This window comes from Cheilinus undulatus, linkage group 23 (assembly GCF_018320785.1).
Source record: "Cheilinus undulatus linkage group 23, ASM1832078v1, whole genome shotgun sequence".
NCBI lineage: Eukaryota > Metazoa > Chordata > Actinopteri > Labriformes > Labridae > Cheilinus > Cheilinus undulatus.
In genome coordinates, this window is record NC_054887.1 from 959,621 (window position 1) to 977,673 (window position 18,053).

Here is an 18,053-nt window from a genome sequence, read left to right on the forward strand (position 1 = left end):
GTGCAGCATTAACGTCCGGGTAGAAACTGTTTTCAAAGTGGAACTATTGTGCTGGTTGGATTCGCTGAAGCTGTCACGCTGAAAACGTTTGAAAACTCTTTCTTTTTAAAGTAATTCTTAAGGTAAGTCAAATGAAGCAGATACACCGAGCATGCTTTTCTTTTTCTGAGTCAGAACTCGTTTGTTAACCAGCATCATTGTCCTCCATCTCCTCATGAACAGGTCTGAGAGAGTTTATCTTTGTTCGTCTGCAGAAATACTAAAGTTGGACCAGGGCTGGAAAACTACACGATTATTTAACTCAGATAAAAGTACAGTCACAGTATTTAGTTTGAAGTTTCCTGAAGTACTGAGCAGTTAGTAGGGCTGCAAATTTACATTTTTCCAACACTGCATTTACGATTAGACGTGATTATTTCCCACGTTTCTCAGCTTCAGCATCTTTTTTATTTTATTTTATCAAACGCAAGCAGTAAATCATTTAACATTATAACTAACAAAATACTAGACAGATTAAGCATGAACTGTTATCTCCAGTAGGCTGGGCAGATGTGTTAGGATGTCTTTATTTACCTGCTTTTTCACCTTTGTACTAGGGCTGGGAAATCAATCAACAATTAGATTAAATCGCAATATGGCCTGCTGCAATTTTCAAATCAGAAGGTGCAGTATTTCTTTAACCTGAAATTTGTGTTAAAATACCGGGTTTAATCTTTTTTTTGCAGAAGAGATGTTATGCATGAGATACGCTGTTACTCAAGTGCTATTTATTTATTTTTTTAGACGTCTACAAAAAATCCTACCTTCTTGTGTATTTTTTTTCTTATCAAATATAGGGATGACAAAAACGAAAAAACAAAAACGAATTAGACACCTTAATAGAATTGTTCAGCCCTTTTTAGGAATAAAAGAAAGTTGAAGAGTCATTGTAATTGCAATTTTGGGGGAAAAAAAATCGCAATTAGATTATTCTCCAAAATCGTTCGACCCTAGTTTGTACATCAACAGCCTTTTGGCAATCATCATGAAAACTACAGCCAAACAATTCTGAAAATAAAAAACATCTAACTGTGGTTATTTTGGCTCCTTGCAGATATGAATAGTAGCATTGACAAGGATGATCATTTTTATGTTATTCTCATTTTTAAATAATTAAACATTTACAAAAATAAGAAAAGTAGGATTTAGTAACCTGGTACATGCATTTGTTTCACACATCCATCTGGAAAACCACTCATAGACAGCGTTTGGAGAAGGGCAGAGTGCTTGAAAAAAAACTCGGAGTGTGATTGGATGAACGTTCTGTCTGTCACATCTTTATGAGCCAATCAGAGCAACAAAACACGTGACGTTGCTGCTACCGAGCTACGCCCGTACCGAAGGAGTAAACTCCACAGAGAGCTGCATATTGGAGCCATGGTGACTGTAGACGTGTCAGTACTCGACCTTTGTTATTTTTGAAAAGAAAACAGCTCACTGCTGTTCTTTGTTCTTCTTTTAACCAAGAAATGTCGTCAAGTTCTGATAAAACTGGCGCTTTAGCAGCATCCACGCTAATCTCTTCCTCCATAACTGCTTCGACCTCTTGTTGCTGCTTGCTTACGTCACGACTCCGCCGCGCCTGAAAGTACCGCCCCTCATTGCTGATTGGTCCTGTCACTTTCTAACCGGGCCCTAACGGTTCAGATGGGAGCTTTGCAAGATGGATTCACCAGTGAGAAACAAGGAAACGGGCAAATCCATCTGCTTTGCAAGGTTAGGGATTTGATTATTGAGGAAACTGCTGCTTCAATGTTTGCCTGATGTGTGGAGTGAAACAGCTCTGCTGTAAGTTGTACGAAACTGATTTTTCAACACATTTCAATTCAAAGAAATGTTGCACCTTCAGATTATAGTAACCATGTTCCCATTAAATCTAAATGTGAGGAACTGCTCAGCCTTATGATCTTTAGATGAAATATTCTACCCTTTTTAGTTTAGGTCCATGAAAGTCCTCACATTTTAGTCTTTACTTTTCGTCAAAGCATTTATTCTCTTGTCTAAATCTGGTACCAAATCATAAATAAATAGACACATAAATAACATAAATAGATCTGTGATGACTAAAAGTATACTAAGACTAACATAAATAGATCTGTGATGAGTAAAACGACTGAGACTAACAAAAATAGATCTGTGATGACTAAAACTAGACTGAGACAAACAAACATAGATCTGTGATGACTAAAACTAAACTGAGACTAACATAAATAGATCTGTGATGACTAAAACTAGACTGAGACAAACATAAATAGATCTGTGATGACTAAAACTAGACTGAGACAAACATAAATAGATCTGTGATGACTAAAACTAGACTGAGACTAACAAAAATAGATCTGTGATGACTAAAACTAGACTGAGACTAACAAACATAGATCTGTGATGACTAAAACTAGACTGAGACTAACATAAATAGATCTGTGATGACTAAAACTAGACTGAGACTAACATAAATAGATCTGTGATGACTAAAACTAGACTGAGACTAACAAAAATAGATCTGTGATGACTAAAACTAGACTGAGACTAACATAAATAGATCTGTGATGACTAAAACTAGACTGAGACTAACATAAATAGATCTGTGATGACTAAAACTAGACTGAGACAAACATAAATAGATCTGTGATGACTAAAACTAGACTGAGACAAACATAAATAGATCTGTGATGACTAAAACTAGACTGAGACTAACAAAAATAGATCTGTGATGACTAAAACTAGACTGAGACTAACAAACATAGATCTGTGATGACTAAAACTAGACTGAGACAAACAAACATAGATCTGTGATGACTAAAACTAGACTGAGACTAACATTAATAGATCTGTGATGACTAAAACTAGACTGAGACTAACATAAATAGATCTGTGATGACTAAAACTAGACTGAGACTAACATAAATAGATCTGTGATGACTAAAACTAGACTGAGACTAACATAAATAGATCTGTGATGACTAAAACTAGACTGAGACTAACATAAATAGATCTGTGATGACTAAAACTAGACTGAGACTAACAAAAATAGATCTGTGATGACTAAAACTAGACTGAGACAAACATAAATAGATCTGTGATGACTAAAACTAGACTGAGACTAACTAATATAAATAGATCTGTGATGACTAAAACTAGACTGAGACTAACATAAATAGATCTGTGATGACTAAAACTAGACTGAGACTAACAAACATAGATCTGTGATGACTAAAACTAGACTGAGACTAACATAAATAGATCTGTGATGACTAAAACTAGACTGAGACTAACAAAAATAGATCTGTGATGACTAAAACTAGACTGAGACTAACAAAAATAGATCTGTGATGACTAAAACTAGACTAACATAAATAGATCTGTGATGACTAAAACTAGACTAGGACTAACAAAAATAGATCTGTGATGACTAAAACTAGACTGAGACTAACAAAAATAGATCTGTGATGACTAAAACTAGACTGAGACTAACATAAATAGATCTGTGATGACTAAAACTAGACTGAGACTAACAAAAATAGATCTGTGATGACTAAAACTAGACTGAGACTAACAAAAATAGATCTGTGATGACTAAAACTAGACTGAGACTAACAAAAATAGATCTGTGATGACTAAAACTAGACTGAGACTAACATAAATAGATCTGTGATGACTAAAACTAGACTGAGACAAACAAACATAGATCTGTGATGACTAAAACTAGACTGAGACTAACAAAAATAGATCTGTGATGACTAAAACTAGACTGAGACTAACAAAAATAGATCTGTGATGACTAAAACTAGACTGAGACTCACATAAATAGATCTGAGATGACTAAAACTAGACTGAGACTAACAAAAATAGATCTGTGATGACTACAACTAGACTGAGACTAACAAACCATACTGACTCAAACCGGACCCCTGATGGAAACACAGCTTAACATGAATGCTTTAATCCCCACAGATGGGGGAGGTGTCTGCAGATGCTGTCACTCTGGAGCTGCTGAGAGAAGCCAGGGAGACGGTGAGACGCAGCCCGCTGGGTGTCATCAATACTCCCATGATCCCTTGGTGCCACACGACTCTGCCTCTGAACATTCAGTGCAACATCCTGATCAAACTGGAGAACATGCAGAGAACTGGTGAGAAGAAGTCGTCGTGAGTTTCCCTTACATGACCTGACAGCTGACGTCTCACTACTTAACCTTTCTTTCTCAGGATCCTTTAAGATAAGAGGAGTGGCTAATCAGTTTGCCAAGCAGCCAAAGGGTGGCCATTTTGTCACTATGTCTGCTGGGAACTATGGGAAGGCTTTTGCTTATGCCTCCAAACACTTTCAATCAAAAGGCAAGGTAGTGATGCCAGAGACCGCCCCAGTGTCCCGGTCCATCCTCATACAGGTAAGGCTAATGATTCTGTTAGTGTTAAACTTTTTCATAAAGCAGCATATTTTATCCTCAGAGTTTTGGGGTGGAGGTGGAGCGAGTTCCAACTTCCTGTTTGATGAATGTCGTGAACCGCTGTGTTCAGGAAGACAACATGACCTTCTTGCACTCGTATGATGACCTGGATCTGATAGCAGGACATGCCAGGTACTTTATTAGGGCTGACGGGGGGCTTTGGATTATTGCTAACCTGTTATTTAAACAAAGTAACTTTTTAGGTAAAACAGGGTGTTGTGACTATTCAAGTTCTTCTACATTTTTACCATAAAATGTCTTTTTCTAGACTCACAGTGCTGTATAAAAGTAAAGAGAAACAGTAATCTCCCCCTGATCCTAATAACTGGTTGTTCCATCCTTGGCAGCAATAACTGAAATCAAGCGTTTGTGATAACTGCTGATGAGTCTTTCTCATCACTGTGGAGGAATGTTGTCCCACTCTTCTTCACAGAATTGTTCTAACTCAGCCATATTGGAGGGTTTTCCAGCATGAACTGCCGTTTAAGGTCACACCACAGCATATCAGTTGGATTTAAGTCCAGACTTTGACTTGGCCACTCCAGAACCTTCATTTAGTTTATTCTGATCCAGTCAGAGGTGGACTTGCTGGTGTGTTTCAGGTCGTTGTCCTGCTGCATAACCCAAGAGCTCTTGATCTTGAGGTCATGAACTGATGTCCGGACGTTGGCCTTCAGGATTTTCTGGTAGACAGCAGAATTCATGGTTCCATCAATCACAGCAAGTGGTCCAGGTCCTGAAGCAGCAAAGCAGCCCCAGACCATCACACTGCCACCACCATGTCTGACTGTTGGCATGATGTTCTTTTATCAAATGCTGTTATTTTTACTCCAGATGTAACGGGATGCATACCAGTGTTATTTTCGTTAGCTATTTTTCATTTTCATTTTAGTTTTAGTCACATTTTAGTCCTTTCTACCCTTTTTAGTTTTAGTCTAGTTTTAGTCCATAAAAGTCCTCACATTTTAGTCTTTACTTTTAGTCCAAGCATTTATTTTCTTGCCTAATCTGGTACCAGATCATGGTAGTGTGTTCTCTGCCAAACCTGGGGTCTCTGCTTTCTACAGCTGAGAGGCAGAATAGATACAGATGTGTTGTTTTTTGACAAATTTACCCACAGTGGAGAAATATCACAGATTTTGAATGTCCCATGAAAACTACATTACATGTTTGTAGTCATCACAGATATATTTTTGTTAGTTTTAGTCTAGTTTTTGTTATGGAAAAAAGGCCATGTGCTGATGCCATTGTTGCCCAGTGTCTTTCTGATGGTTGAGTCATGACCTCTGACCTTAACTGAGGCCAGTGAGGCCTGCAGGTCTTTGGATGTGGTTCTGGGTTCTTCTGTGACCTCCTGGATGAGTCATGGTTGCACTCTTGGAGTCATTTTGGTTGGCCGACCACTCCTGGGAAGGTTCACCACTGTTCCCAGTTTTCTCCATTTGTGGATAATGGCTCTGACCGTGGTTCTCTGGAGTCCCAAAGCCTTGGAAATGTCTTTGTAACCTTTTCCAGACTGATAGATTTCAATCACTTTGTTTCTCATTTGTTCTTGAGTTTCTTTGGATGGTGGTATGATGCGTTTCTTTCTGAGATCTTGTAGCCTACTTCACTTTGTCTGACAGCTTCTATTTAAGGGATTTCTACATTCAGCTAATCTGGAGGGAATCAGGCCTGGGTGTGGCCAGAGAAACTGAACTCAGCTTTACAAGAACTGTGGTTTATCACAGTTAACTCATGGTTTAACAAGGGGGGCAATTACTTTTTCACAGGAACAGATAGGTTTGGATTTTTTCCCTTAATAAATAAGGGTTGTCTTTGTGAAATAAAATTGGTTTGATGTTCCCAAACATTTAAGTGTGATAAATATGCAACAAAAAAAAAATCAAGAATCAGAAAGGGGGCGAATACGTTTTCATGGCACTGAATTCAGTTCAAATTCAAGTGTACCTCAAATACAGTCTAAACATTTGTTTGTCCAGTCTAGGGATGGAGCTGCTGGAGGGGATGCCTGAGCCTGATGTGGTGGTGGTGTGCTGTGGAGGAGGAGGTCTGCTAGCGGGTGTAGCTGCTGCCATAAAATTGTCAGGCTGTGATAAGACCAGAATTTATGGTGTGGAACCAGAAGGAGGTACACAAAAATAGAGACGTGGCTCCTGGTGATGCTTAGAGAGGCAGTGATTTAGGGTTGTAAACATGTATTTCTCGTCACATACAGCATGCACCATGTATAAAAGCTACATTGAGAAGAGGCCAGTGGGCATGGACACCAGGAGCATTGCCTCCGGACTTGCACCACCTTTTGCAGGTATGTTACAGGATGTTTCTGCTGATCTTTGACTGCATCTAAACGGGCGCTCAAAATCAAGAATTTTTCACCTCTCCATTTGCAAACAGTCCTTTATTACACTTAGAGCAGGGGTGTTAAACTAACTCACAGCTGGGGCCAGATTCTGGATTCAGGTCTAATCTGAGGGCCTAACAGGGTCAACCATAAACTGTCAACCTCATTTCACCAGAAATTAAATATGAAAAAACACTTAGCACTGATGATAAATGATTTTTACATTTAGAAAGTTAAAAAGATAAATTCTCACAATCTGAGAAAAGTAAATGTATTAGTTCAAAAAGGTCAAAACATGAAACTGAAATTAAAAATAATGTTTTTAATGGCAAATAAATTAGAAAGAAAGTCAAAATCATGAGTTTAAAAGGTCAAAATATGAAATAAATTTGTCAAAATTTGATTCAAAGTGTTAAATTGTGAGTCTAAAAGGTCAAACTATGGGATTATGAAGTCAAAGTTTGGAGTTGAAAATATGAGATAAAATACAAAATAACTGGTTAAAAAGGTCAAAATATGAAAAAAATTTAGAATTATGAATCTTAAAGCTCAAAATATTATATGAGAAATCAAAAGAATGAGTTGAAACGCTCAAAGTACGAAATAAAGGTCAGAATCCTAAGTTTGAGTCATCATTGTGAGATGCTAAATTGAAAATGTGGAATTAAAACACAAATTAATTCTTTTCCCACATTCCTGAATTCTTATCTAAATATTTTTACTCCTTACTTTTTCAGATTTGATGACTTAACAAGGAAATCTTAAATCATCAGGATAAGTTCACATTTTTATACTTGAGTAAATCTGCAGACCTCAGACTGATGGGACAGTTAGAACAGAAATAGGAGGTCATCTTGTGGACCGGATTTAACTGTTCCACGGGCCGGATTTGGCCCCCGGGCCTTAAGTTTAACACCTGTGACGTAGAGCAATAATTCAGACCTCCCTAATGAGTTTAGTGCAGCCAGAGTGTGCCAGCAGTGTAAACCTTGGCTTGATTTTATCCGCTGACATGGCACTGAATAACAAAATAACTTTTTAACATTGTTGCTGGGTGAGGAAACTGTCTACATCCGTTTTACTGTCTGTTTACCTTCTGTTACTGTTGCCATTGTAATCTGCACTTCTTATTTTGTTTCCATCCCAGGCACGCTGCCCTTCACGCTGTGTCAGCGTTACGTGGAGGGGATTGTCCTGGTAAGCGATGAGGAAATAAAGAAAGCCGTTTCCATCCTCTACAGTTCTGGACTTGTCGTTGAGCCTTCAGGCTCTGCTGCTTTTGCTGCCATCTTTAACAACAAGATACCAGAGCTCGAGGGGAGGAACGTTGTGTGCATCATTAGTGGGGGAAATATTGGAAAGGATGAGCTGGCAGACTTCCTAGATTGACAAATGTGAGAGCCTCTGCACGATTAATGTTTCTAAAAGAGATAAAAACATTATAGAATAATTAAATCTGTTCTTCTAAACAAAGTTAAAATTATAACACGATACTGTAGGTGAACCATGGTCAAACAGGTTTATGTTTGGACCATCCCATTACATTTCAGCGCTGGTAAAGCCTTCATCCAGGCTGAAGCTGTGACGTTTTAAACCTGTTTGTGTGGTAGAATGTTAGAATCCAAACACCACAGATAAACGAGTTAACAGATTTAAAAGATCAATGTTTATTCTAAGCACGTCTATTAGACACCCCTATCTTCTTATACTAACTGAAGCTCGGCCTCACTGTTGAGCATGTGTCATAACTACGCCCCCTGCTGGCAGGAGACCAGCTCTGCATCTACACTCTTTGTAGACTGAAACCAGTTCTCCTTTGGGAAAAATAAACACCTCTACTTCAACTTTAAGTGAGAGAACTATTTTAATCCAGAGCATTTAAAGCAGTGATACTCAACGTGTGGCTCTGGAGCCACATGTGGCTCTTTTATGTCTTAATTTTAAATATTATTCCCTGAGAAAACCTTCAAAAGGGAAACTTTTTTGTCCCATTATACCTTTTTTTGCCACTTTTCACCTCTTTAAGCTACCTTTTGTCATTAAATACCACTTTTTTCCTACTTTTTGACCATTTTTGCCACTTTTTTCCAATTTTTGCCACTTTTTACAATTTTTTGCCACTTTTCACCAATTTAAGGTACTTTTTGTCATTAAATACTAATTTTTTCTTACTTTTTGCCCATTTTTGCCCTAATAACTTTTTCCCCATTTTTGTTCCTTTTTTCACCACTTTTCGCCCATTTAATCTACTTTTTGTCATTAAATACTACTAGTTTCCTATTTGTTTGCCCATTAATGCCACGTCTTTTTGCCACTTTTATCCCATGTTTGCCCTTTCACCACTTCTCGCCCATTTAAGCTGCCGTGTGCCATGAAATGCCACTTGTTTCCTTTTTTTTTTGCCCATTTTTGCCACCCTTGACTGCTTTTTACTCATTTTAGTAACTTTTCACTCATTTTTTGCCACTTTCGGACCATTTTTTGCCACATGTAACTCATTTTTTGTAACGTCTCACCCATCTTTATCCACTTTTTATCCCCATTTTTGCCCATTTTGACCCATTTTTGCTGCTTTTTTACCATTTTTGCCATCTTTAACTTATCGTTTTTGCTACTTCAAGCCATTTTTGCCACTTTTCACCACTTAAAATGTGGCTGTTGCAAAGGTATTTTTCAACTATTTGGCTCTTTGGTTGAGCAGAGTTGAGTATCACTGGTTTAAAGGAAAGTTTTTTTTAACAATAAAAATTAAGGATGAAGCAAAATAGAAAGTCGTGCATCCCCATCTCCTTTTAATACCAGAAAACTACACACGTATGCAAAAGAGAAGCTTCAATTCAAACTTTGTTTGTCAGCAGTGAACATGAACAGTGGTGCCATAAGTCTGACCATGTCTTTTCATTTCTGCAGTTTTGTAACTCAGAATGTGCTGGAAAACTGAAAATGTTCAAATAAAAAAGTATTTAAGAGCTCTTCTGGTCCTTCTACTGAAGCTACATGACATCCTTGGTGGCCATCCTGCACACAACGGCATCCAGCAGAGTCCCAGTCTTCTCCTCCTGGGGGGTGACTTTATACAGCTAAAAGCAAACAGGACAGAGGTTAGACAAGGAGAAAATCAAACTGCTGACAACTATGAGGGATGCATGATGTCCCATTCTTACCAAAGTCACTTTAGCTGATAGCAAAAAATAATATATCCACACCTTTAACACTCCTCTGTGCATCAGCACTTTCTAAAATAGACTTATTGGATATTAAGAGGTAAATGATGGACGAGTATTTATGTCTAAAAGCGTACAGACGTCTACAGAAAAGTTCAGTTAAAAGGGAAAAGTAGAGAGAGAACCTTCTGGATTTTGTCGTGGTTGGACAGAGAGGAAACATCTTCCACTGGAACCTGCCGCCCTTTTACCCTGGACATGATGTCTGACAGAGGCTGGGTCTCATCTTTGCTGTGGACCAGGACCACCATGACTGACTCACTGTCGTCAGAGATCCCAAACCTTTTAAAAGCCTCTGAGATCTGTGCAGGGGAAAGCATTGAAACAACATTCATGTACACATGGAGAAAGCATGGGAACAACATACGTGTACACACGGAGAAAGCATGGAAACAACATTCATGTACACATGGAGAAAGCATGGCTACAACATTCATGTACACATGGAGAAAGCATTGAAACAACATACATGTACACATGGAGAAAGCATGGCTACAACATTCATGTACACATGGAGAAAGCATTGAAACAACATACATGTACACATGGAGAAAGCATGGGAACAACATACATGTACACACGGAGAAAGCATGGAAACAAACATACATGTACACACGGAGAAAGCATGGAAACAACATTCATGTACACACGGAGAAAGCATGGAAACAAACATACATGTACACACGGAGAAAGCATGGAAACAACATTCATGTACACACGGAGAAAGCATGGAAACAACATTCATGTACACATGGAGAAAACATGAAAACAACATTCATGTACACATGGAGAAAACATGAAAACAACATTCATGTACACATGGAGAAAACATGAAAACAACATACATGTACACATGGAGAAAGCATGGAGCAACATTCATGTACACACGGAGAAAGCATGGAAACAACATACATGTACACATGGAGAAAACATGAAAACAACATTCATGTACACATGGAGAAAGCATGGCTACAACATTCATGTACACATGGAGAAAGCATTGAAACAACATACATGTACACATGGAGAAAGCATGGAAACAACATACATGTACACATGGAGAAAACATGGAAACATTCATGCCTACTTTGAAGGGCCTCTCCCTACTTTAAAGGGCCCCTCCCTACTTTGAAGGGGCCCCTCCCTACTTTAAAGGGCCCCTCCCTACTTTAAAGGGCCCCTCCCTACTTTGAAGGGCCCCTCCCTACTTTGAAGGGCCCCTCCCTACTTTGAAGGGCCCCTCCCTACTTTAAAGGGCCCCTCCCTACTTTGAAGGGCCTCTCACTACTTTGAAGGGCCTCTCCCTACTTTAAAGGGCCCCTCCCTACTTTGAAGGGCCCCTCCCTACTTTGAAGGGACTCTCCCTACTTTGAAGGGCCCCTCCCTACTTTGAAGGGCCCCTCCCTACTTTGAAGGGCCTCCCCCTACTTTGAAGGGCCCCTCCCTACTTTGAAGGGCCCCTCCCTACTTTGAAGGGGCTCTCCCCACTTTGAAGGGCCCCTCCCCACTTTGAAGGGCCTCTCACTACTTTGAAGGGCCCCTTCCTACTTTGAAAGGCCCCTCGCTACTTTGAAGGGCCTCCCCCTACTTTTAAGGGCCCCTCCCCACTTTGAAGGGCCTCTCCCTACTTTGAAGGGCCCCTCCCCACTTTGAAGGCCCTCTCACTACTTTGAAGGGCCTCTCACTACTTTGAAAGGCCCCTCCCTACTTTGAAAGGCCCCTCCCTACTTTGAAGGGCCTCCCCCTACTTTGAAGGGCCTCTCCCTAGTTTAAAGGGCCCCTCCCTACTTTGAAAGGCCCCTCCCTACTTTGAAAGGCCCCTCCCTACTTTGAAGGGCCTCCCCCTACTTTGAAGGGCCCCTCCCTACTTTGAAAGGCCCCTCCCTACTTTGAAGGGACTCTCCCTACTTTGAAGGGCCCCTCCCTACTTTGAAGGGCCTCCCCCTACTTTGAAGGGCCCCTCCCTACTTTGAAGGGCCTCCCCCTACTTTGAAGGGCCTCTCCCTACTTTGAAGGTCCCCTCCCTACTTTAAAGGGCCCCTCCCTACTTTGAAGGGCCCCTCCCTACTTTGAAAGGCCCCTCCCTACTTTGAAGGGGCTCTCCCTACTTTGAAGGGCCCCTCCCCACTTTGAAGGGCCTCTCACTACTTTGAAGGGCCCCTTCCTACTTTGAAAGGCCCCTCCCTACTTTGAAGGGCCTCCCCCTAGTTTAAAGGGCCCCTCCCTACTTTGAAAGGCCCCTCCCTACTTTGAAAGGCCCCTCCCTACTTTGAAGGGCCTCCCCCTACTTTGAAGGGCCCCTCCCCACTTTGAAGGGCCTCTCACTACTTTGAAGGGCCCCTCCCTACTTTGAAGGGCCCCTCCCTACTTTGAAAGGCCCCTCCCTACTTTGAAGGCCCTCTCACTACTTTGAAGGGCCTCTCACTACTTTGAAAGGCCCCTCCCTACTTTGAAAGGCCCCTCCCTACTTTGAAGGGCCTCCCCCTACTTTGAAGGGCCTCTCCCTAGTTTAAAGGGCCCCTCCCTACTTTGAAAGGCCCCTCCCTACTTTGAAAGGCCCCTCCCTACTTTGAAGGGCCTCCCCCTACTTTGAAGGGCCCCTCCCTACTTTGAAAGGCCCCTCCCTACTTTGAAGGGACTCTCCCTACTTTGAAGGGCCCCTCCCTACTTTGAAGGGCCTCCCCCTACTTTGAAGGGCCCCTCCCTACTTTGAAGGGCCTCCCCCTACTTTGAAGGGCCTCTCCCTACTTTGAAGGTCCCCTCCCTACTTTAAAGGGCCCCTCCCTACTTTGAAGGGCCCCTCCCTACTTTGAAAGGCCCCTCCCTACTTTGAAGGGGCTCTCCCTACTTTGAAGGGCCCCTCCCCACTTTGAAGGGCCTCTCACTACTTTGAAGGGCCCCTTCCTACTTTGAAAGGCCCCTCCCTACTTTGAAGGGCCTCCCCCTAGTTTAAAGGGCCCCTCCCTACTTTGAAAGGCCCCTCCCTACTTTGAAAGGCCCCTCCCTACTTTGAAGGGCCTCCCCCTACTTTGAAGGGCCCCTCCCCACTTTGAAGGGCCTCTCACTACTTTGAAGGGCCCCTCCCTACTTTGAAGGGCCCCTCCCTACTTTGAAAGGCCCCTCCCTACTTTGAAAGGCCTCTCCCTACTTTGAAGGGCCCCTCCCCACTTTGAAGGGCCTCTCACTACTTTGAAGGGCCTCCCCCTACTTTGAAGGGCTTCTCACTTCTTTGAAGGGCCCCTCCCCACTTTGAAGGGCCTCCCCCTACTTTGAAGGGCCCCTCCCTACTTTGAAAGGCCCCTCCCTACTTTGAAGGCCCTCTCACTACTTTGAAGGGCCTCTCACTACTTTGAAAGGCCCCTCCCTACTTTGAAAGGCCCCTCCCTACTTTGAAGGGCCTCCCCCTACTTTGAAGGGCCTCTCCCTAGTTTTAAGGGCCCCTCCCTACTTTGAAGGGCCCCTCCCTACTTTGAAGGGCCTCCCCCTACTTTGAAGGGCCTCCCCCTACTTTGAAGGGCCCCTCCCTACTTTGAAAGGCCCCTCCCTACTTTGAAGGGACTCTCCCTACTTTGAAGGGCCCCTCCCTACTTTGAAGGGCCTCCCCCTACTTTGAAGGGCCCCTCCCTACTTTGAAGGGCCTCCCCCTACTTTGAAGGGCCTCTCCCTACTTTGAAGGTCCCCTCCCTACTTTAAAGGGCCCCTACCTACTTTGAAGGGCCCCTCCCTACTTTGAAAGGCCCCTCCCTACTTTGAAGGGGCTCTCCCTACTTTGAAGGGCCCCTCCCCACTTTGAAGGGCCTCTCACTACTTTGAAGGGCCCCTTCCTACTTTGAAAGGCCCCTCCCTACTTTGAAGGGCCTCCCCCTAGTTTAAAGGGCCCCTCCCTACTTTGAAAGGCCCCTCCCTACTTTGAAAGGCCCCTCCCTACTTTGAAGGGCCTCCCCCTACTTTGAAGGGCCCCTCCCCACTTTGAAGGGCCTCTCACTACTTTGAAGGGCCCCTCCCTACTTTGAAGGGCCCCTCCCTACTTTGAAAGGCCCCTCCCTACTTTGAAAGGCCTCTCCCTACTTTGAAGGGCCCCTCCCCACTTTGAAGGGCCTCTCACTACTTTGAAGGGCCTCCCCCTACTTTGAAGGGCTTCTCACTTCTTTGAAGGGCCCCTCCCCACTTTGAAGGGCCTCCCCCTACTTTGAAGGGCCCCTCCCTACTTTGAAGGGCCTCCCCCTACTTTGAAGGGCCTCTCCCTACTTTGAAGGGCCCCTCCCTACTTTAAAGGGCCTCTCCCTACTTTGAAGGGCCTCTCCCTACTTTGAAGGGCCTCCCCCTACTTTGAAGGGCCTCTCCCTACTTTGAAGGGCCCCTCCCTACTTTGAAGGGCCCCTCCCTACTTTGAAGGGCCTCTCCCTACTTTGAAGGGCCTCTCCCTACTTTGAAGGGCCTCCCCCTACTTTAAAGGGCCCCTCCCTACTTTGAAGGGCCTCCCCCTACTTTGAAGGGCCCCTCCCTACTTTGAAGGGCCTCTCCCTACTTTGAAGGGCCTCTCCCTACTTTGAAGGGCCCCTCCCTACTTTAAAGGGCCCCTCCCTACTTTGAAGGGCCCCTCCCTACTTTGAAGGGCCTCTCCCTACTTTGAAGGGCCTCTCCCTACTTTAAAGGGCCCCTCCCTACTTTAAAGGGCCCCTCCCTACTTTGAAGGGCCCCTCCCTACTTTGAAGGGCCCCTCCCTACTTTAAAGGGCCCCTCCCTACTTTGAAGGGCCCCTCCCTACTTTGAAGGGCCTCTCCCTACTTTGAAGGGCCTCTCCCTACTTTAAAGGGCCCCTCCCTACTTTAAAGGGCCCCTCCCTACTTTGAAGGGCCCCTCCCTACTTTGAAGGGCCCCTCCCTACTTTGAGGGCCCCTCCCAGGTAATCAGTACCCTTCCCCCGTGCTGCGCCCCTGGTGGTCACAGAGGCATGGAGCATGGCAAAGACACTGAAGTAATGGATGTGGTTACTTACATTATTAGTCGGTGATAAGTTGAATATAATTTCTGAGTATAAACTTCTTGTTTTCATTTTCCCAGCTCTCTGTGAGTGAACAGCTTTGTTGGCTGCCACTAACACCTGGAAAGGATTGACCAGCTGCAAACAGGACAGAGGAACATGGTGAATGAAGTCCCGGTGCTCTTCTGGTCTTACTGTCTTTTATAGGAACATTTACCAGAAACTGTTCTTCAAGAGAAAAGACAGCAATAGAAAAAAAGCAGGATGTACTACAATAATGGGTAGCATGGTGGTAGCATGAATGAAACTCCCTCACCATCGTTGGGTTGATTAAGGCAGCGTGAACTTTGCCCTCCATCGCGCTCTGTCTCAGTTCTGTGGCATTCTTCACATCCTGAAAGAGCAGCTGGGTCACACTGTGGTCCGGGAAGACCTCTAGTTCATGGCTTAAATGCATGGTAGAGATTAAAATACCGTCTACACTAAGACGACAACGATCGAGCTTCACGTCAACACATGTTCGAGGGGGAATCAAAACAATGTGACACCGGATAGAGTAGGTGAGGAATGTTCCGCTTACCACACTGTTCAACTTAAAGGAGACACAGCAAAGTTGTTAGAATTCACTGAAACTAACTAAATAACTAAAACTAAGATTTCACAACAATTTTAATTAACTAAAACTAACTAAATAACTAACACTGGGATTCCACAATGATTTTAGTTAACTAAAACTAACTAAATAACTAACACTGAGATTCCACAATAATTTTAGTTAACTAAAACTAACTAAATAACTAACACTGAGATTCCACAATAATTTTAGTTAACTAAAACTAACTAAATAACTAACACTGAGATTCCACAATAATTTTAGTTAACTAAAACTAACTAAATAACTAACACTGGGATTCCACAATGATTTTAGTTAACTAAAACTAACTAAATAACTAACACTGAGATTCCACAATAATTTTAGTTAACTAAAACTAACTAAATAACTAACACTGAGATTCCACAATAATTTTAGTTAACTAAAACTAACTAAATAACTAACACTGAGATTCCACAATAATTTTAGTTAACTAAAACTAACTAAATAACTAACACTGAGATTCCACAATAATTTTAGTTAACTAAAACTAACTAAATAACTAACACTGAGATTCCACAATAATTTTAGTTAACTAAAACTAACTAAATAACTAACACTGAGATTCCACAATAATTTTAGTTAACTAAAACTAACTAAATAACTAACACTGAGATTCCACAATAATTTTAGTTAACTAAAACTAACTAAATAACTAACACTGAGATTCCACAATGATTTTAGTTAACTAAAACTAACTAAATAACTAACACTGAGATTCCACAATGATTTTAGTTAACTAAAACTAACTAAATAACTAACACTGAGATTCCACAATAATTTTAGTTAACTAAAACTAACTAAATAACTAACACTGAGATTCCACAATAATTTTAGTTAACTAAAACTAACTAAATAACTAACACTGGGATTCCACAATAATTTTAGTTAACTAAAACTAACTAAATAACTAACACTGAGATTCCACAATAATTTTAGTTAACTAAAACTAACTAAATAACTAACACTGAGATTCCACAATAATTTTAGTTAACTAAAACTAACTAAATAACTAACACTGAGATTCCACAATAATTTTAGTTAACTAAAACTAACTAAATAACTAACACTGAGATTCCACAATAATTTTAGTTAACTAAAACTAACTAAATAACTAACACTGAGATTCCACAATGATTTTAGTTAACTAAAACTAACTAAATAACTAACACTGAGATTCCACAATAATTTTAGTTAACTAAAACTAACTAAATAACTAACACTGAGATTCCACAATAATTTTAGTTAACTAAAACTAACTAAATAACTAACACTGAGATTCCACAATAATTTTAGTTAACTAAAACTAACTAAATAACTAACACTGAGATTCCACAATAATTTTAGTTAACTAAAACTAACTAAATAACTAACACTGGGATTCCACAATAATTTTAGTTAACTAAAACTAACTAAATAACTAACACTGAGATTCCACAATAATTTTAGTTAACTAAAACTAACTAAATAACTAACACTGAGATTCCACAATAATTTTAGTTAACTAAAACTAACTAAATAACTAACACTGGGATTCCACAATAATTTTAGTTAACTAAAACTAACTAAATAACTAACACTGAGATTCCACAATAATTTTAGTTAACTAAAACTAACTAAATAACTAACACTGAGATTCCACAATAATTTTAGTTAACTAAAACTAACTAAATAACTAACACTGAGATTTCACAGTAATTTTAGTTAACTAAAACTAACTAAATAACTAAAACTAAGATTTCACAGTAATTTTAGTTAACTAAAACTAACTAAATAACTAAAACTAAGATTTCACAGTAATTTTAGTTAACTAAAACTAACTAAATAACTAAAACTAAGATTTCACAGTAATTTTAGTTAACTAAAACTAACTAAATAACTAACACTGAGATTTCACAGTAATTTTAGTTAACTAAAACTAACTAAATAACTAAAACTAAGATTTCACAGTAATTTTAGTTAACTAAAACTAACTAAATAACTAACACTGAGATTTCACAGTAATTTTAGTTAACTAAAACTAACTAAATAACTAAAACTAAGATTTCACAGTAATTTTAGTTAGCTAGACCTAACTAAAAAACTTAAACTTAAATTCCAAAGTCATTTTAGTTAACCTGAACTAAATAAAAACTAAGCTTTACGAAAAAAAAAACCGAAAACGAATTAAAACACGCTAGTGCGCTTACAAAACTAACTAAAATAAAATAAAAATTGAGACATAAAATCCTTAGTTTTAGTCTTTGACACAACCATACTGACAGGCACCGTCACCAGAGTCTGGGGAGAGTAAGAAAATGGTGGAACCATATACTTGTACATGTTTTCTACCCGAGCATGTTTCCAGGCGTACTCTGAAG

The 18,053-nt window shown here is 40.6% G+C and overlaps 2 protein-coding genes across 2 annotated transcripts; one reads left to right on the top strand and one right to left on the bottom strand.

The window, feature by feature from the left end:
- The first annotated feature begins 48 nt into the window (after positions 1 to 48).
- srr (serine racemase) lies at positions 49 to 8,829 on the top strand. Its single transcript, XM_041781010.1, has 7 exons — positions 49 to 122; positions 3,994 to 4,171; positions 4,248 to 4,429; positions 4,491 to 4,621; positions 6,472 to 6,620; positions 6,708 to 6,797; positions 7,981 to 8,829. The coding sequence occupies exons 2-7, from the start codon at positions 3,994 to 3,996 to the stop codon at positions 8,220 to 8,222; spliced, it is 972 nt and encodes a 323-aa protein (XP_041636944.1). The 5' UTR covers positions 49 to 122; the 3' UTR covers positions 8,223 to 8,829.
- A 771-nt stretch (positions 8,830 to 9,600) lies between these two features.
- tprkb (Tp53rk binding protein) lies at positions 9,601 to 15,588 on the bottom strand. Its single transcript, XM_041781013.1, has 4 exons — positions 15,358 to 15,588; positions 15,057 to 15,179; positions 10,183 to 10,359; positions 9,601 to 9,913 (listed from the first exon to the last, which is right to left on the bottom strand). Exons 1-4 carry the CDS (start codon positions 15,496 to 15,498, stop codon positions 9,827 to 9,829), a joined length of 528 nt encoding a protein of 175 aa, XP_041636947.1. The 5' UTR covers positions 15,499 to 15,588; the 3' UTR covers positions 9,601 to 9,826.
- Positions 15,589 to 18,053: the final 2,465 nt, after the last annotated feature.

Excerpts from the sequence above, each read along its gene's own strand:
- srr (XM_041781010.1), top strand. The coding sequence starts at position 3,994 with ATGGGGGAGGTGTCTGCAGATGCTGTCACTCTGGAGCTGCTGAGAGAA. Across the intron at positions 4,430-4,490 it reads CCCGGTCCATCCTCATACAG|AGTTTTGGGGTGGAGGTGGA; the intron begins GTAAGGCTAATG and ends TTTTATCCTCAG. Across the intron at positions 6,621-6,707 it reads TGGTGTGGAACCAGAAGGAG|CATGCACCATGTATAAAAGC; the intron begins GTACACAAAAAT and ends CGTCACATACAG.
- tprkb (XM_041781013.1), bottom strand. The coding sequence starts at position 15,498 with ATGCATTTAAGCCATGAACTAGAGGTCTTCCCGGACCACAGTGTGACC. Across the intron at positions 10,360-15,056 it reads ACTTATCACCGACTAATAAT|ATCTCAGAGGCTTTTAAAAG; the intron begins GTAAGTAACCAC and ends TCCCCTGCACAG. Across the intron at positions 9,914-10,182 it reads ACCACGACAAAATCCAGAAG|CTGTATAAAGTCACCCCCCA; the intron begins GTTCTCTCTCTA and ends GTTTGCTTTTAG.